Source organism: Lontra canadensis, unplaced genomic scaffold, assembly GCF_010015895.1.
Source record: "Lontra canadensis isolate GAN:19392208 unplaced genomic scaffold, GSC_riverotter_1.0 scaffold5, whole genome shotgun sequence".
Taxonomy (NCBI): Eukaryota; Metazoa; Chordata; class Mammalia; order Carnivora; family Mustelidae; genus Lontra; species Lontra canadensis.
This window is the reverse complement of record NW_022630999.1, coordinates 165,961-186,421: the sequence shown is the minus strand read 5'-3', so window position 1 is coordinate 186,421 and position 20,461 is coordinate 165,961. Positions and strand designations below refer to the sequence as shown.

Genomic DNA, 20,461 nt, shown 5'->3' with positions numbered 1-20,461 from the left:
CATGGTTCTGTTTGCTCCTCAGTTCTTTAAGAGTCCTTCATGTCTCTATCCATTTATCCACCACCCACCATCCATTGGCCAAAAACTCAAGAAAGAACTTAATTGGATTCTGAAGAATATCCTTACTACAGCGCATTTCCAAGACTACACAGTTATTCCTCCAAGGGAAGGGAGGAGAGTAGAGGGAAGGAGAAAAGGAGAAAGGAGTGAGGGGAGGGGAGGGAAGAATTTAGAGGGGAATGCTTCCTGGTCTTTCACATCCGCACCACCTGGAGTACCTCCTTCAGTTAAGGTTCCCTTGATTAAAATCAGAACTTTTCCAGGGCTCCTGGGAGGCTCAGTTGGTTAAACGTCTGCCTTTGACTCAGGTCATGATCCCAGGGTCCTGGGATGAAGCCCCACATCAGGCTTCCTGCTCAGTGGGGAGCCTGCTTCTGCTGTCCCTCCTGCTTGTTCTCTCTCTCTCTCTCCCTGCCAAATAAGTAAAATCTTTTTAAAAAATAATAAAATCAGAACTTTCCCTCTGAATCATGAACATTGTCCTACCCATTTGGCCCTTAAAATTCAGTCTGACAGCTAGGTCAGCTCCCTAGCCTGACTCTGTTGTCCTCCACGTGCTGTCCACTCCTAGCACCATCTGCCTATGTTGGTAAAGTCCCGGAATGCCTGGAATCTCAGCCTGTCCAAGTCATGCCCAGAGCTAGAGCCTCATTTCCTGTTCTTTCTTTTGTTAGCCCCAAATGCAATGGCTGTAACTAACTTGGGAAACCATCGTAGGTTCCAAGTGAGTTTCCTGGCCTTCTTGCTCCCTCCCTTGGTTCTGGGGGAAACAATGACGCAGACGCAGCCTGCCCCTTGCCTCCCCTTGCATGCCTCATGCATGATCCTCTGTGCCCCTACTCCTTTCCCGGTCCCATCATGGGCTTGAGCTTACCCTTCCCCTACATCCCATCTTTTGGCGGCTTCTCTGGGTGACAGGAATGGGTGATGGTTCGAATAACCAACCAACATTCATAGTACTTGCAATGAACCCCACATTGACCTAGGACCTTTACCTCTAGGAAGTTGTTAAAGCCCTATCACTTAGTGAGAGCTGAGATTTGAAGTCATATGGGTGTAGCTTCAGAGACCAATGCCTCATTCGCCATGCCATACTCTCTTGGTATACAGAGTAGCTCATATACTATCCTTTCTGACAGGTTTGCATTTTAACAAGGCCTTTTAGGATACCAGGTCTCAACTCAAAGGTGTGACTAAACATGACTAGATGTATTTGGGGTGAGTTTAGGGACAGGCCTTCTCAGACTAGCTCCGCCTTGTGGTTAATGGGTCTGCTGATTAACGTTTTCTCATTTGCCTTCAGATGCTAATTGAAGTTCTTAATGATGACCCTGAGGCATTACAGGTTCCTGAAACTGCCTTCTGAATCATCAAAGATTAAGCTGTGCACTACCTGGTTCATTTATTCAATCAGTACTTACTGGGTGCCTATCAGCAGGCACCCAATACTGGCACCCTGCCTTCATCAAGCTGTAGTTTGATGGCAGGAATAATGCTAAGCAAACAATGGCGCAATAAGTGTGAGATTGCAGCTGTCACAAAGGCAACTTAAGGAGGGATGCCTGAGGCTCTGAGAGCATAATCAGGGTCTGATGGACCAGGGGGTCAGAAAAGGCTGAGGAAGAATTGATGGAGTGGAGATCTTGAAGCATGAGGGTTAACTAGGTGAAGAGAAGAAGGAAGAACCATCTAGTCAGACAGAACATGCAAAGCCCTGTGGTGGGAGGGAGCATGGTAAAGAGGAGGCCAAGGTAGCTGGAATGAAGAGAAGGAGGAGGAAGATGCTGGAAAAGGCTTGTATGCCTGACTACAAGGATTCTATAAGCCATGTGAAAATTTTGCTTGGTCCTAAGAGTGAGAGGAAGCACAGAAGGATTTGATCAGATTTGCATTTTGAACCCATCACTCTATCTGAAGTGTGGAGAATGACAGCTAAGTGTAATTTTTTGTATTCTAGTGCCAACCACTTCTGGACATGAAGGATGACGGATATTGTGATTGGCTTCCTCCAGTCAAGTCTCCCACCTGTTTTTGGTCTAGAGGATTACATATGACCATGTTGGCTAGACTGGGGACACTCTGGGACATAAAGCCTCCCAGGGCAGAGCCACCTACTTTTTGGTTTTAGGTGACTGACTTGCATAGTGCATTCACTTACTAGGATTCACAATCATCCCTCCTAGTTCTTTTTACATAAATACTCTGTGCTTGACATTGTTTTATAGAAGTGCTACCTCATTTAACCCCCACCACAGTCCTTTGAGGGAGATATTATTATTATTCCTGTCATAAAGGTTGAGAAAGATTAAATAATGTGTTCAGGCCGTACTGCTACTAAATACGGAGGAAAAGGACCCAAGTCTTCTTAATTCCAAGCCCATCCCAAAACTCTTTCCTTGAATAAATCCATCCAAGGGTAAGTTCAGCCCTTCCTACAGATTCTCTCTTTGAAGAGTACACTGTTGTAAACGATTTTCACCACTGCCACACTTATTCTGAACTCTAGGAACTGTTACCAAAGAGACACGCCTTCCTCTTCCTAGTTAGCTGCTTGCTCACTGGGGTGTGCCAGTAGCCTTCTTCCATCCTCTAAAGGCCTGCCAAGCAGCCAAGCATAAAATTGGCCTAAAAATAATCTTCTTAGGCAGGTGATTAACACCTGTCTTTTCTCCTCCAGTTTTATTGAAGTAGCCTAGTAACTAATAGTACAAGTTTATCAAAGCAGTTACAGTCAGTGCCTTAAAAGCTTTATTGCTCCATGAAGTTCAAGACCTTTAAATGGGGTTCTAATATCCTATGTGTAGGAGACACTTTTTCCTAGCATCACTCTTGGACTGCAAATAACTTTTGCCTAGAGAAACATCAGTATTGTCAAAAACAATGACATTGATTTTTTTCCCCCAATGTTCTACAGTTTCTCTTTTTTGAAATGAGTAAGAGGATAAATCAGACAGGTTCTTAGAACTCATACCTTTGTAGGAGGTGTGGGGGAGTCAGGTTGGCACAAGTAAGAATTGAAGTATTGTTTCTGCTATGGCATAAAAAGGTGGGATAAAGCCCTAAACCTCATGAGTGAGTTCTGATTCACCCTTTGCATTTCTTTTTAATGCTCATGTTAAGCATTGAGGAGGGGCACCTGGCTGGCTCAGTTGGAGGAGCACGTGACTCTTGGTCTCCGGGTCATGAGTTCAAGCCCCACACTGGATGTAGAGATTACTTAAACAAACGTCTTAAAAAATGGTTAGATTATTTTTAAAGAATAATTAAGTGAATAAATAAACACTGAGGAGAAGCCAGTAGCAGAGGGTCTGGGGCATGGTGAAGATGAGAAACAGGTGAAATGGAACAGTTACGCATTGTTCAGAGTCAGGAAGTAAGGGGGAAGGAAATAGTCCATCAGAAGACGGACTGTAAGAATAAAGAGTGGGTGGAAATGAACGGGGAAAGTAAAGAGAAAACAGAGAGAAAGCAGAGGGAAGAAAGAAATGCTTGCATGAGGGAGAGTAGTATTCTGTCCTCACCGGGAAAGATTTGGCATCCTTACCAGGGACCTTTCTGAAGATCCTGCCTCCTTACCGCTCAGCTCCAGCCTCACTAACTTCCTTGCTGCTCCTGCGCACTCCGGCTTTAGGCCCTCCATTTGCTGTCCTTCTTCCAGGTATCTACCAGGCTCTTTCCTCCTTCAAGGCTCTGCTCAGGAGACTGTTCTGTCCACACTCTACAAAAAACGCCTCCCTCCTATCTTTGCCTGGCTTTATTCCTAAAGCTGCAGTCACTGTCCGCTATACTATTTGGTCCTTGTCTGACACCCTCCTCCTTTCTCCCCAGAAGGTAAATTCCATGTGGGCAAGGGACTTCCTTTTCTCCCCACCATACATCTCCCCGACATAGCCTGCCACTTCGTTGGGATGGGGGTGGGAGGGTTGAAGGTGGGGGAAGAGGGTGTTCTGGAGGGATGTTTGGAGTTGTGCTTCCAGTCCAACAGACTAGCATTCTTTTCCTCTCCTCCCCCATCCTTCCCTCCCCAAGTTTGAGGCTGGGAAGAAGAAGAAGAATGAGCGAATAAGGAAGTATCCAAATTCATCTAGCTCAAATTCCTTTTTTTTTTTTTTTTTTTTTAAGATTTTTAAAAATTTGAGAGAGTGACAGAGAGCGCACAGATGGGGGAGAAAAGGGAGAAGCAGGCTGCCTGCTGAGCAAGGGAGCCCCACGAAGTGGGGCTTGATCCCAGGATCCTGGGATCATAACCTCAGCGAAGGCAGACGCTTAACCCACTGAGCCACCCAGGTGCCCCTCCAGTTCAAGTTTTCACGAAGAGTGCACAATCGAGCAGGACTGAAACAGAGCATTGCACACGAAAAAGTGAAAGGATGAAAAGTAAGAAGAGAAGGCTAACAGACGTCACTCTCTGTGGTCACTCTCCCTGATCCCCCCACGGCAGGACGAGGCGCTCCTCGCACTCTTCTCTATCGCCCTTGTTGCGGCTCCCTTCCCTGGTCACCTCCCGGTTGAGAGCTAGCTGCCAGACCGCCTTCTCCCGCCGGTTCCCCCAGGCCCGCCTCGGCCCGAGGCCCGGCACGCGCCCTCCAGAGCCGCGAAGGCGGCCGGGACTACAGCTCCCAGGGTGCCGAGCGCGGGGGGCGCCTGCGCAGTGCGGCGGGAGGTGGCGGTCTGTTCTCCGCTGAGGAGGAGCGGGGCAGAGGAGGGAGGCAGTGGGTGAGAGTTCAGAGTTCAGCAGCAGCTGCCCGAGCCCATGATTCCCATATGCCCTGTAGTTTCTTTCACCTATGGTGAGTATAATGTACCCCGCCGAGGTCCTTGCCCGGCCCCTTACCCGACCCGGGGCCGCGGGGAGACGCGGGGGTTGGGGCTGGCTCCGGGCAGGAGGCGGCGGCCGCCACCGGGGCGTGCGAGTGAGTGAGGGAGTGCGAGGCGGGAGGGGGAGGCGGCCGCGGCCGCGGCCCCGGCCCGGCGAGGGCGGCTTCTCACAGCGCCTCTCTCTCTCCCTTTCCCCCCCTCGGCGTTTCTGCCCCAACGCACCTCTCCTCCCGCCATGGGACCCGACTCTCCGTGCCCGCCGCAGTGCCCAGCCGGCTGGGGGAAGATGCCAAAATGGCGACCGGCAACTACTTTGGATTCACCCACAGCGGGGCGGCGGCGGCGGCGGCTGCGGCCCAGTATAGGTAACGGCTCCCCGCCCTCTCCCTTCTTTCCCCCTGCTCGCTCTTCCGCCCGGATCCCGTCGACACGACGCCCCCGCGCCGGCCCCCGCCCGGCGGCCCCGAGCCCCGGCCCGAGGCTGGCCGGGCCCGGGGGCCTCTCCCACCCCACCCCGCCCGGCCCGGCCCGGCCCGGCCCGGCCCGGCCCGGCCCCGCGGCGGGGAGCGGCCCCCGGGGGGAGGGCGGGAGCGAGGGACGATCGAGGTGTTGAGACGTGGAGGGCCGCCGGGGCTTCCCGCGGCCCCGCAGCTAAAATGGCCTCCCGCGGCCTCGGAGCCCCGCCGCCACCTCCACCCGGCCGGCTGAGGGAGGGAGCGAGGCCGAGGCTCGGATCTCCCCCCAGCCCCCGCCCCGCCTGTCCAGTCCCCACCTCTAATCCCTCTCCCACTTGGGGAACGGAGAGGGTGGGCGAAAGGGAGTGCGGAGGCGCGCTGCCCACCGGCCTCTTCCGCGACGCCTCCCGTGCGCCAGTCTTCGCCCGGTGCTGCCCAGAGCCCAGATAACGTGTCGTTTTCTCGGGTACCTTCTCCTTCGGCTCCTCCTGTCCCTCCGCTCAAAGCGTGCAAACAAACTGCGGGTGTCACTACATTGATTGGGTTCCTTTAGTTTTTTAACTCCGGGGAGAGATGTAAACATACCAACCACCTGTGAATTTGTAGTTGGTGGACTGGAAAAGATGTGCGAAGTTTCTCGTACTGGTAAATGAATCCCTGGCCTTGTTCTAACTGTTGAGTTTTGGCTGGTGGGGGGGCGGTAATAATTCCCCTTGGCGGGTCTTTCTCCCAGGACTGGGTGGGGGGGTTGCTGGGGGGGGAGTGCAAGTGACATTATATTGACTTACTCTGATGCATCCTATGAAATCTCTACATTAAGGGAAGCTCTAATTTCTGAAGTGTCTGTAATTCATTATACATCTTACCAAATGAGAAAAACACGCAAGATTTTGTGTGTGTGTGTGTGTGTGTGTGTGTGGTCGGTCCTTGTTGCTTTTGAGTCAGTCTGAGACATTTTCTTTAGATTCAGACCATAAACCTACAGGGTTCCTAAGTGACAAGCTTTTTATAGAGAGAGATTATATTAGATAACTGTGTGTTAACTATTTGGTTAAATCCAGGTAATTTTTTCATCTCATTAACTTCACGTGTTGGGTTGTGTAATGGAAAGGGCATCACTGGGAATCAGAAGACCTGGCTTCTGTGTCTTTTTTGCTCTTGAATTTATGACGTTGGGGACATACTTTGCGCTTTCATTTTCCTCATCTGTAAAATTAGATATTGGGCTATCTTCTTGGGTAAAAGCCTGTAATTCTGAGAAAGTTGCCGTATTTCATGGAATTCTAAGATGCCATTTATTTGTAAAGCGTGACGTTATTTTATGTATCATTAAAAGAAATTGCTGCTATTTAAAATATGATACAATGGTTACAACCCCATTGATTCTAAGAGCTGTTAAAATGTGTAAATGCATTATATTTACAAAATTGGTATTTTTATAATTGTTTTGAGTGTCTTGAATGCATGTGGCATTTTTTTACAAATCTGTTCTATCTTGAGACATATTCCAGAAAAAGGACTGAGATGACAAATTATTGGGGCAAAGTCTTGGGACTTTTTAGATATTAAATTCTTTGCTTATAAGTTGTGATAATTAAACTAACAAAGTGTCAGTTACTTTGATAAACACCTTTTAGACCAATAATTTTTGTGGGGAGAGAAAAAAATCAACCCATTTTCTTTTTCTGGGAAACAAGATAGCTAATCAGCATCTGTGCTATAAATCCTATGCTACCAAGTACTATGTGTTCTAGACAAAGCTGTATTTAACCATTAAAAATGTTGACTTGTTTCACACAGTATTTTTTGTTGTTAAGGGCAGAATGATAGATTTTAGGATTATTTACTTAGTAAAAATATAGTGGGTTCTTTGGCAGTTTTGAAGTATTTTTTCTATTGCAAACCTACAGGCAGAAATGGAGGATATGGCAACTTAAAGATACTTTTTTTTTTTTTAATAAAATAGTTGGTTGTATGTAATTTATCCTGGTATAGAAGATTAGTACAGAATTTCTGTATCTGATTTTTTTCTTTGGCTTTGAATCTCAAGTTTCAGTAAACTGTAACAACTGTCCAAATTACTAAATTGTTTGTTATGTGTATGTCTAATGAGGAAAGACTAGTCTTTGGGCTATACTTATTTATGCATACATATGTCAGCAAAACTAATTGTTAATATGCTGTGTCCCTCTTATACAGATAAGGTACATGAAAAGTTGTTTGCTTTTAATGGGAAGAAACCAGGCCCAATAATGCTAATACTTTGGCTCAAGGAAGATAAGTAGCCATAGTAAAAGGATATGCAAAGAATGCAGTGATGATGCTTATTTTTTTTCTGCCTAGAAATCATTATAATGTAACTTTTAGATGGAAGACCAAGGCTTACTTTGCAAGTTTTTTGTTGTTGTTTGTGGGGTTTTTGTTTTAATTTAAAGGATGCAAACTTGGGGAACTTTTAAGCGTTTACATGTGAATGATGTGAGTAGTTGCTATGCCTGTCGTTGAATACAGATAACTGAAAGTAACCTAAATCTTCATTGCATCCTGCTTCTTAGTTTTCTTGGTTATGTAGCTACGTAAAGCTCTGAATTCTGCTACTTCTGTTAACCGCTTGATAAGCCAACTTTTTCATTTGTGTAATGCATATTAAATCTTTTTGTGATAAGCATTTACTTAGTCTTTGTGCTGCACGTTCCATCAGCTACTGAATATTTTTCTTCCTCTTTGTATTTTTTTAAGTGAATAAACCTATTACGCCCATTTGCCACTCTTGCAAATGCAATCTTTTCATTTTCTGACCTTTCATGTGCTTTTTACACTTGGAAATGAAGAAATCAAGATATTTTAAAGTATTAATTTGTATGTGTTTATGTATGTGTATTTGGTAGAATTTGTGGGGCACAGGACAAAGCAGATCTCACGTAGGGTGAAAAAATAGGATGGTTTCGAGGCAGAAAGGGGACTTGGTTGGGTATGTAACCTACTTTAATAGAGTTACCTTTTTTGTTTGAGAAGATAGGCTTACAGATAAATCTAATTTTGTAATCTTGGAAAAACATATTTCAACAGTTAGGAGGACTTAGGGTAGCAAAGAATGGGGGGGAAGATAATCCCCAGTGGAAAAAAAGTTTTCTGATTGTTTCATAGGCTTAAAATCATTTTTTTTTTCACTCCTTCATTGGAGGTGATACAGAAGTTCTCATAGGTGTTCACTTTCAGAGAGGAGTTTGTGTCACACACAAATACATATATGTAATATAAATATAAAGTAATCCATTATATCCTGCTATTAATAGGACATAAACATTTCTTTGAGTTTTAAACAGCCAGTTTCCTTTTGTTATTTAGGAAAGCCTTAGACATCAATTCCTTGACGTTATCTAATCAAGCTACTTGTCTGTTAAAACCTGGATAATCTAAATCTTTAGCCTGTGCTTAAACTAATTTTCTTTGTCCTATATATACTTAGCGTATCACTAAATAACTTCAGTAAAGTTAGCGATTTGAAAAAAACATTTTGCAACTTTTTTTAACCCTTCTTATATCTAGTATTTATTGAATTCAAAGGCTTTAGGGTAGAGATTATATAAAGATGCAGAATAATTACTTTACCCCCATAGTCTTCGAGTCTTAGCAAATATTGTTAAGTGGGAAATGTTTAGGTGAATCCTGACTTTTTGCTGGACATTAGTTTAATTATCTGCTACAAAGGCATCTCATCCAGTGATTCTTGAGATATCTTTACTATGTCTGTTCCTAAAAGATAATTATTCTCTTCACATCATTGAGATAGATAACTTGGGTAGGCTGATTAGCTAGTGAATTTTCCTTTTCTCCTTCTCTTCCTTTTTTACTTTATTTTGAGTGTAGTAAGAAAACTATGTCTTGAGGAAAGAATAAGAGTATCACTGGTAAGGTAGAAAAGGAGTAATCACTCACCGAGAAGGTGAAAAACCAGGTGAACAGGTTTCCGAAACCAATCATGGTGATGGAAATTTACTGGCTCTACAGAAAAAAAAATTCTGCAACTGCTAATTATATCAGCTCTTTCATTGTTGAATCAGAGATCTTGGGATTCATATTGCATGAATGAGTTTAAAATAATGAAAATGTTCTAAAAGGATTGCTGCTGTTACATTAATGATACTTCTGTGTTATTAATAGTTTTAAGAGCAGTTGTGAGCCAAAATACTCCTGTATAGAACGTTTAAGTTATATGTTTGTGCTTTCCTAAACGGCTTTACCATATACTCTCATAGGAAGAGCATGGATTTGGAGCTTCTGAGACTTCAGATTTGAATCCAAGCTCTATCTCATCAGTCACTTGGCCAAATCACTTCATTTTTCTGAGACTGTTCCCTCAGTTAACTGTCCTTTGATCAAGATTATATATAAAACCATTTACCCTAGTGCCTGATTTTCAGAAAGCATTTTACCAATGTTAGTTATCTATGAAGTATAGGTATTTGAATAATACTATAAGGATTTTAGAGGAACTCCTTAGTTGATGTCTTTCATATACTTTATATAGAGAACATCATAATCTTAAGTTAAATGTTTTAAAAATAGGTATTTGAGTATCAATTGATAGGTCTCAGGTTCCATGTCAGTTTAATCGGGAAGGAAGGAAATTTTTTATTTGCAAGTGATAGACAAAAATATGAGATATAATAAGCATTCAGCAGATTTTCTGGATCTAAGATTAGGTAGAAATTGGTAAAGATACTGTTTCAGCAATATTGAATTAATAAATTTCAAATTAAATCTTGTTTTTATATAGCCACAAAGCCTATTAAGTAGAAATAAAGCGAATGAAATTTGCAGAACACTTAAGGAAAAAAATGCATTAGGATATAAAGCCCATAAAAGAAGACATAAATAAATGAGGATGGGCTGGGTTCATGGAGTGAAAAAAATCAGTACTCTAAAGTTACCAATTTTCAGGGCACCTAGGTGGCTCAGTCGTTAAGCATCTGCGTTTGGCTCTGTAGTGATCCCAGGATCCTGGGATAGATCCCTGCATCGGGCTTCCTGCTTGGCAGGAAGCCTGCTTCTCCCTCTCTCACTCCTCCTGCTTGTGTTCCCTCTCTCGCTGTGTCTTTCTCTGTCAAATAAATAAATAAAATCTTCTTAAAAAAATTTATCAGCTTTCTCCTAAGTAATCTATATATTTAATGTAATTCCAATAAAAATCACAACAGGTTTTTTGAGTTACTGTATCAAAAGAGATTCTGATACTGGTGATGAAGACAGTATTTGTCCAAAAGTAGTCATGACAGATTTGTAATAATATGACAAGCAAGGTCTTATGTTACCACATACCCAAACTTTATTTAGTATGGGGATAGACCTAGATCACTGGATTAAAACTGAGATGGAATTATGCTTATGAGCAGTTGGATTATAAGGTATAGATGCTTAAATAGACATATTTGTAAAACCAGCCAAATTATTTTTCGGAAGTACACCATCAGGTTAACCAGAAGACAAAGCTTGGGGCTTGTAAGTGTAGTAATTCACAGATTGTGTTAGAATTACTAGGTACATGATTAAAGGTGTGGAGTGCACCTACTGTGCTCAGACAATTTACGTCCTTGGCACTCTTATCTCAGAATTAGGGTCACTGTTCAGAGTATAGCATTTCTGAGTGTTGTGTGAGAGCTGTGTGTTTTCATGCATGTAGAGGACAAATAAAGATTAAATAAATATGACATTGGGTTTTTTTGTTGTTTTAATATAAATCTCACATATAATATGTATGTTAAAATACATTTTTACGGAGTAACACATGATATTTAATGAGTTATCTACAGTATGTGCAGTCCCTGCACTCAGGAGTTTACATTTATGTAAATTATGATCATACCTGAATTTTAATGAAATACTAAAATGGGGAATTGGAGGATTCTGACTCTGAAGTTAGAGGTATGCTTCGTAGTCTTCCACACAGAAAATTGAGGGAAGATTATTTTATTATTCTTTTATTTTCCTTTTTTTTTTTTTTAAGATTTTATTTATTTATTTGACAGAGATCACAAGTAGATGGAGAGGCAGGCAGAGAGAGAGGAGGAAGCAGGCTCCCTGCTGAGCAGAGAGCCCGATGTGGGGCTCGATCCCAGGACCCTGAGATCATGACCTGAGCCGAAGGCAGAGGCTTTAACCCACTGAGCCACCCAGGCGCCCCTATTATTCTTTTATTTTAAAGCATTTTATTTTTTTATTTTTCCTAAGATTTTATTTATTTGAGAGCATAAGCAGGGGGAGCAGCAGAGGGGAAGGGAGAAACAGGCTCCTTGCTGATCAGGAAGCCTGACTTGGGGCTCCATCCCTGGGATCATGATCTGAGCTGAAGGCAGATACTTCACCAGCAGAGCCACCCAGCTGCCCCTGAGAGAAGATCATTGTAGACAGAGGAAATGTGTTGAGCCAGGACAGAAATATATGATGCTTGGTATGATTGAGAGTGGATGGGTCTGAAGTCAGACAACCTGAGCTGAATCCTGGTACCCTATACCACTTGCCATTTGACAGTGGAGAAACAGTCTCTTGATACTTAAGTTTCTTCATCTTTAATCTGGAGATAATACTGTTCCTTACCTCATAGGATTGAGATTTTTAAAAAAATTCTGTTAAAGTGCAATATATATAAAAAGAACTGCTCATATAATAGTATAGCTTGATGAGATGTCATATACTGAATATACCTGTATAACCAGCACCCAGATGAAAATAAAAACAATATTACCAGCATTCCGGGAGGCTTCTACATTCTCCATTGTGTTTTGAGGATTCATTAACGTAGTATTTGCAGAGTTCTGGAAACAGTCCCTGGCATATGTTACATCCCCATTAATGTTAGCTATTATATTCAGTAGACCATTTGGAAATGGAGCTTAGGAAAGGGATAAGAGTTGGTAGTATGAATCTGGGTATCATTTATATGGTAGTGATCCCCATTGTATACAGTGTATGACATGCATCATTTAGTAAACATTTTTGAATGAATGAAAGAAAAAAACAGAGCCGTGGTTGCAGACTTGGGGAACATCTGTGTTTAAAGTAGGGCCAGAGAAAGAAACAAATACAGGGTAGGCAAAGAGCTATGAGAATATGTCATAAAAACCAGAAGAAGAGAGGTAGTAAGCAATGTTAGTTATCAAATTATAGGTATAATTTTAATGGGTAGCCATTATAGAAAACCTCAGATCTACTTATTTGGAACTACAGAAAGACTGTGATAAAACTTTGCTTAAAGTAAGTTTTGTGGTCTCTATTAGGGCATGCACAGTGTCCCTGGAGGGAAAGGCCTTCTCCCTGTTTCTCCAGCCTCATTGTGGGGTGGAAAAGGTTAACTTCACTCCTTGTGTCCTAGATCTTTTGTTAGAAAGCTGCTTTTCTGTCCACATACTTGGACCTTCATCCTGGGGGCTAAAAAAAAAAAAAAAAAAAAGTTTTGTGGTCTAATTTATTATTCATATAAATTCTTGAGGGTCTTAGAGATCAAAGGGGCATAAAATATTGGGAAGCACTATTCTTGACAACGAATGAAAATAAAATTTTTAAATCTTTTTTTTTTTATTTCTGGGAAAATATAGTATATAAAATGCATTACAATGATAGGGTAGTCAGCTTTAACTCAAAGAATGTTCTTGAAAAGAAGTTTGAAGAAATCTAATACTTTTTTGATAGGAAAAATAATACAGAAGCCATTTAAATAGTAACCATATAGATGAAGGCAAAGAATGCTGTGATTTATGAAGATGGCTTTATGGCTTCTCTCACTCCAAGTTATACATACCCCAAACCATTCATTACTATAAACAGATTGCTCATCATAAAATGTAAATTCAGCACAACACTCTTTTGCTTACAGTCTTACCTGGCTATCCATTACTTTTAGAATATCTGGTTATCCTACCTTTAAGAATTTCAGGATCTTATTTTACACATTTATAATTCGTTTTCCACATTTATGAAATCAAAAGACTTCTGAAAATACTCCTAGTGTGTTTGTAAAACATTTGACAATAAAAACTGACCTTAAGTGTTAGGAGGCTATTTTTAGTTTTATTTCATCTCACTTAGTGTGAGTGTTCTATTCTTTGCTGGCGAAATTTTTCTTGAGTTCAGAAAGTTACAGGGCACTTTGGTTTAATTGACTTATGGTACCTACCAGCTTTTCTTTTGCTGGCAAAATTTTTCTTGAGTTCAGAAAGTTAAAGGGTACTTTGGTTTTATTAACTTATGGTATCTAACTTATGGCATACATAATTAACTTATGTACCCAGACATTTGTGGGGTTTGATTTTTGAGCAGTTTTATTTACAAATAGTTAAAAGGATTGCCATTTCATGACTTTTTCTTCCTTAGAGGTCTTCCAAAGAAAATCCTCTAATTTTTAAAAGTGGAATAGTGTTGGGGTGCCTGGGTGGCTCAGTGGGTTGGGGCCTCTGCCTTCACCTCAGGTCGTGGTTCCAGGGTCCTGGGTTCGAGCCCCACGTCAGGCTCTCTGCTCAGCTGGGGGCCTGCTTCCTCCTCTTTCTCTCTCTTTCTGCCTGCCTCTCCACCTACTTGAGATCTCTGTCAAATAAATAAATAAAATCTTCAAAAAAAAAAAAAGATGAAATAGTGTGCCTGGGTGGCTCAGTCAGTTAAGCCTCTGTCTTCAGCTTGGGTCATGATCCCAGGGTTCTGGGATCGAGTCCTGTGTCGGATTTCCCTGCTCACCTAAGAGCCTGCTTCTTCTATCCCTCTGCTACTCCCCCTGCTTGTGCTCTCTGTCAAATAAATAAATAAAATCTTTTTAAAAAAAAAAGTGGAATGAAATCCATTTTATTTTCCAATGACTATATGGATCCATTGGATCCTTTTTATAAGTCTAAGATTTACCGTATGATAAATGGTAAATGGATTTTATTTTTTCCTGTCTTGAAACATTTTGCTATTTCATTATCTTAGGAATTATTTCCTCTTGTCACTTTTTGCCAACTACTCTAAAAAAGACTAATACGATAGAAAAATGGAGGAATGTTGGAATTACCTAGAAGGGTGGTACAATAGTAAAACAATTGGAAGACACTTCATTGCCCAAACTTTTGCATCTTTTATTTTTTTAAAGATTTTATTTATTTGAGGGAGAGCAAGATAGCAGGGTAAGGGGCTTTCCTAGCAGGAAACCTGATGCCAGGCTCCATCCAGGGACTCCAGGATCATGACCTGAGCTGAAGGCAGACACTTAACCAGCTGAGCCACCCAGTCACCCAATTTTTGCATCTTTGAAGATGGTATGAAAAAAATTAGAGACACTGCTGCCTTTGTAGTTAGCTTTTTAGTTTTTTCCTTCAGCACAGCTGAGCATTCTAAATTGTCCAGACTCTGTCCATATTGGCAGAGAAGAAAACACAGGAAGATGTTTAACAATTATTAGATAAATAACATGAATGCAAAAAAAAAGCATCACATGATAGTTAGTAAAATTGATTGTTAAAGCAAAATCTCAGACCAAGAATCTTCAGGTACAGTGTCTTAGGTGAAAATTTTTTTAACTGGGAAGTCAGTGAGTGAAAGATAGTTTTTCTAAGGATAAAAAAAGTAAATATGGTGTTTTTATCAGGTCAGTTAATAAGAGTGACTTCGTTGTGTAATATTCCATGACAAGATCTCGAACATCTCAGTTTGCTAAAAGTGTATGTGGCAGGAGTTCTTTCATCTTCTGTGATGTTTGTGCACCAGAATTTACTTCATATGATTTATTAGTGGGTAGATGCTGAGGGCAGGTATGTATTCAAAGAAAATTTGGAGGACATCAATGGTGTAGAAAGGAAAAGATTGATTATATATTGATCATTCCAAAGTTAAAAATGTTTTGCGGTTATGGAGCAAAGAAGATGACTATCTCTCTTAAAGCCATCAAATATTTTTTGTGGGTTTTTTGGGTTTTTCGTTTGTTTGTTTTTGACTGAGCAAGAACACGCGCAAGTAGGGGCAAGGGCAGAGAAGGAGGGAAAAGCAGGCTCCCCGCTGAACAGGGAGCCTGATGCGGAACTCAATCTCAGGACTCTGGGATTATGACCTGGGCCCAAGGCAGATGCTCTAACCCTAGCTGGGCCATCCAGGCACCCCAGTCCATCAAATGTTTTTAAAAATTTTGCAAGCATTGCATTTTGGCAGTTCAGGTGCAAAAAGAAGAACCAGAAGTAATGATAAGTTAGAATTCATTAGAGATAATATTTGAAATCTGCAGGCAGCATTTATGAGAGAGAAATGTTCCAGGTTCGTGCATGAAAGTTGATTAGCAGTTCTGTTCAGAGAACATGGTTCATTTTAAAACCAGGAGCAAGTGGAATAAAAATTAGGGTCTACTGCTGCTTTTAAGATTTCTGATAGGTTTTATTATCATCAATGTTGTTATTATCCCTTATTCTTGTGTACATAATTTGTCAAATGACTTCAGAAGTACAAAAGTGCAAAAGGTCCAGTGGATCCAGGTAATGGTAATGACTCTTTTTTTCTTGGTATACTATGAGTTATGGATCCCAAGAAAACTTAACAGTTTTCATATTATATAACATTTAACCACCCTGACCCACTAGTAGTCTGCTAGTATAATGTGTTAGTAAAAGTTGTAGGATTGATTATTTTATTTGTTCTAGTTCTTAGAAGACATTTAAATTTCTTCTAAAATTCTATAATACAGTTATTGTGTTAATAGTGTTGTAAAGGTAATGGGAGCATGATATATCAAGTGTACAGAATAAAGATGGTTTGTCTTTGGGGTGATTCTCTGAGGAAGTTTAATTTTGTATCTTTGTCACATCATAAAATATTAAATGTAATATAAAGAAAAATCTGTGAATTGGTAGTTACATAAAATGCCATAATTTGACCTAGAAAATAGAAAAGTCCAACAGTGTTGAACATTCAGTTTGGACTAATGAAAAGACCAAATTGTATTTTGTATGCCATGAAAAGGAAAAAAGCGTTTTGTCTGTCAGTTACTTTGCCATTTTATCCAGAATTGAAAATAATGCACACACACAGAATATGTTTTCCAGGGGAGCAGAAACATATCCAATAATGTGAGTACAGAAGCTATCTCATTTTCTTGATTGAGACCTTGTCTCATTCCTTTTATAAGGTCAGAAATTGAACATTCTGCTTCCGTTTTATAGTGGTTCCTCTAGAAATTTAGCATGAAGACTTTATGCAGTTTAAAGTAAATCATTATCTTTATTTACATTCCTAAACAATGCAGGGACTTAAAATGCTTTAGCTTTGATCAGTCTTCTGCTGATTTTTGTGTTATTATTGTATAGTATTTTACATTTTAACCCCACAACCCATCATTGTTGAATACCATTATTTTATATAGTCATTGATTATTTAAATTTGCCTCCATATTTCACTTTTTTAACATGACATTCATTCTGAGATCATTTTCATTCTTCCTAAAGAAAATCTTTAAGAATGTCCTTTAATATGGTTGTACTAGTAACAGGGTTTTTTTTTTTGTTTTGTTTTAATCTCACCTTCCTCATTTTGGAGAAGTTCTCAGTCTCTGTAGGCACTTTGTTTTTTTCCCCTCTCAGTGCTTCTCTATCTCTGTTGGGGCTTTCAAATTAATCTTTCATTAATTTTGGGAAATCTCAGATACTCTTTTTAGATGTGTTTCCTCTATTCGTTTTCTCCATTTGCAACTCTACTTAGATGTAGAGTATATATACTTATTTATATAAGTATTATCCTATCTTATTATCCTATCCTCATTGTTTTTTAGCCTCAAATATTTTTCATCTCTTTGTCCCTGAGTGCATTCTGAGTAATCGTGGAGATAACTTTCTAGTTCACTAAGTTTTTTGTCAGCCATGTCTAATCAGTTATGTAATGCCTTTCTAAGTTTCTGCTTATAATTTTTATATACTGTATTTCATTTCTGGAAGGTCTTTTCTTTTAAAAATTCATCTGGTTGTTTTTTTTGTTGTTGTTGTTGTTGTTGTTTAATCAACTTCGTGGTCCTGAGTCTTAGTTTTGATAGTCTAATCGTTTACCTATTTTTTTTTTTGTAATTATTTTTGTTTGTTTTTTTTTAAGTAGCCTCACACCCAGTGCAGAGTCCAATGCAGAGTTGAACTCGTAACACCTAAGATAACACCTGAGCTGAGGGGTGCCTGGGTGGCTCAGTCAGTTAACTGTCTGACTCTTGGTTTCCACTCAGGTCATGATTTCAAGGTCGTGAGATTGAGCCTCTCATGGGCTCTGTGCTGAGGAGTTGGCTTGAGATCTTCTCCCTCTGCCCCTCCTCTCTCTCTTTCTCTAGTAAATAAGTAAAATCTTAAAAAAAAAAAAATGGGCTGAGATTAAGAGTCAGACGCTTAGTGGACTGAGCCACCCAGATGCCTCTTTTTTATTTTTTTAAGTATACTTATTTTATATTTTGTATTCAATAATTCCAATGCATTCAGGCTTTTAAGATTTTTTTTTTTATTCTGCAAACTCTTGCTTCTAGTAACTTGTTTCCTTATAGGATTGTTGTGTTGTTTGTATTGAGATCTCCTGTTTCTTAGAACACTGTAGCATTTAGAGAGGAAAATGTATTTTCTGGCATGTGAAAGTACTGTCAGCTCAGAGATATACTAAACTAACTTCTTAGCTTGGAGTTTTCCTAGTTAGATAAGGTGAATTCCAGAACCCAAACCTAAGGGAAGACTAACTTGTCATAAAGAATTGTCTCAAGAGGGGTGCCTGGGTGGCTCAGTTGGTTAAGCTTCTGCCTTTGGCTCAGGTCATGATCACAGAGTCCTGGGATCGCATCCCGCATTGGGCTTCCTGCTCAGCGGCGAGCCCGCTTCTCCCTCTCCCTGTATCCCCCCACCCTGCTCATGTGTTTTCTCACTATATCTCTCTCAAATAAATGTTTAAAAAAAGAAAAGGAAGGAATTGTCAGGTAAGGAGTGTCTGGATGCCTTTGTAGGTTAAGCATCCAACTCTTGATTTTGGCTCAGGTCATGATCTCAGGGTCTCTCCGGGTCGTGAGGTGGAACCCCCTGATGGGCTCCATGCTGGGTGTGGAGCCTGCTTAGGATTCTCTCCCTCCCTCCTTCTGCCCCACTCCCCCACCCAATGCTCACACACTGCTCTCTCATTCAAAATAATAATAATAATAATAATAATAATAATAATAATTGTTAGGGATATTTCTCTCCCTTTTACCCAGGGCCAAGGCTGAGCTAGGAAAGGTTCTTCTACAGTTTTCCCTTGAAAGGGAAAATGGACTTTTTTCTAATTCACCTTCTGTGCTGGTTTCTTGTGGGAGTCCCAGAGTTGTAGGCCATTGCTTCCCAATACCTTTCATGTCTCCTAACACAGAAAATGATGTTTGTGAACAGCACACTGGGTAAACTGGGAGATTTGGAACCCTTGATAGGAATATTGCAGTTGTAGGCAACAGACCTCGGGCTCTGACCATGTGCGCTACTCATTTGCTCTGAGAACTGTCTCCCTGTTACAGAATAGAAGAAAATGTTTTTTGTTTAAAGGTATAAAGAGCAGGAAAATGAATGATGAATCAGAGTTAATGCTCTGTATCATAAAATGGTAGTTCTTGACGCTAACGGTTTTGGGGCCCCTAAAGCAGTTATAGTTATCGAAGACCCCTAGAGCTTTTGTTTATGTTGGTTATACTAACAGTTACTGTCCTAGAATTTTTAAAAAGATATTTATTAAATAATTTCAAAATAAAAATAAGATTACTACATGTTAACCCCAAGTTTCTTTATGTAACTATAAAGGAATAACTATATCCTGTCCTCCAAAAATAGGGAGATGAGGCATTGTCTTAGATCTTTACAAAGATTTTTATAAATCTTTTTAATATCTCAATTAAAATGATTGGAGCTTCAGCAAAGGAAACAGTCAACAAAACCAAAAGACAGCTGACAGAATGGGAGAAGATATTTGCAAACAACGTAATCAGATAAAGGGCTAGTATCCAAAATCTATAAAGAACTTATCAAACTCAACATCCCAAAAAACAAATAATCCAATCAAGAAATGGGCAGTGGATATGAACAGACACTTCTGCAAAGAAGACATCCAGGTGGCCAACAGATACATGAAAAAGTGCTCCACATCACTTGGCATCAGGGAAATACAAATCAAAACCACTGAGATACCACCTCACACCAATCAGAATGGCTAAAATTAACAAGTCAGGAAACGACAGATGCTGGTGAGCATGCGGATAAAGGTCACTCAACTCCTGCACTGTTGGTGGGAATGCAAGCTGGTGCAACCACTCTGGAAAACAGCATGGAGGTTCCTCAAAAAGTTGAAAATAGATCTACCATACGACCTAGCAATCGCACTACTGGGTATTTACCCTAAAGATACAAAATGTAGTGATCCGAAGGGGCATGTGCAGGCAAATGTTTATAGCAGCAATGTCCACAATAGCCAAACTATGGAAAGAAACTAGATGTCCATCAATAGATGATTGGATAAAGAAGATGTGGGTGGGTGGGGGGGGTGTGTATACACATACACACACACCCACACACACAATGGAATACTATGCTGCCATCAAAAGAAATGAAATCTTGCCATTTGCAACAATGTGCATGGAACTAGAGGGTATTATGCTGAGTGAAATAAGTCAATCAGAAAAAGACAATTATCATATAATCTCCCTGATATGAGGAATTTGAGAGGCAAAGTGGGGGGTTTGGGGGCTAGGGAAGGAATAAATGATCTTTTTATCGGGAGGGAGACAAACCATAAGAGACTCTTAATCTCACAAAACAAGCTGAGGGTTGCTGGGGGGTGGGGAGGTTAGGGAGAGAGTGGTTGGGTTATGAACATTGGGGAGGGTATGTGCTAAGGTGAGTGCTGTGAAGTGTATAAGCCTAATGATTCACAGACCTGTACCCCTGGGGCAAATAATACGGTATATGCTAATTTAAAAAATATTTTAAAAAATTTTTTTAAATGGTTGGTGCTTGGTCTTCTTCTGCATTCAGTTCGTTGCAATAAATTGTTTGGATTAAATTATATGAAGGCACTCTGTAATTGAAAAAGGGGTAACCTCTTGGATCCTAGCAGGCCTTGGATCCTATTTTGAAAATCACTGCTGT

The 20,461-nt window shown here is 40.6% G+C and overlaps 1 protein-coding gene across 3 annotated transcripts in view; it reads left to right on the top strand.

Moving 5' to 3' along the window:
* The first annotated feature begins 4,714 nt into the window (after window positions 1-4,714).
* ZFR (zinc finger RNA binding protein) overlaps window positions 4,715-20,461 on the top strand; it is an 86,113-nt gene continuing 70,366 nt past the window's right edge. For all 3 annotated transcript variants that reach the window (XM_032851272.1, XM_032851271.1, XM_032851273.1), the window contains exons 1-2: window positions 4,715-4,850; window positions 5,144-5,243. In XM_032851272.1, the coding sequence (XP_032707163.1) occupies window positions 4,814-4,850; window positions 5,144-5,243 (137 nt within the window). In that variant the 5' untranslated portion in view covers window positions 4,715-4,813. The remainder of the gene's footprint in view (window positions 4,851-5,143; window positions 5,244-20,461) is intronic.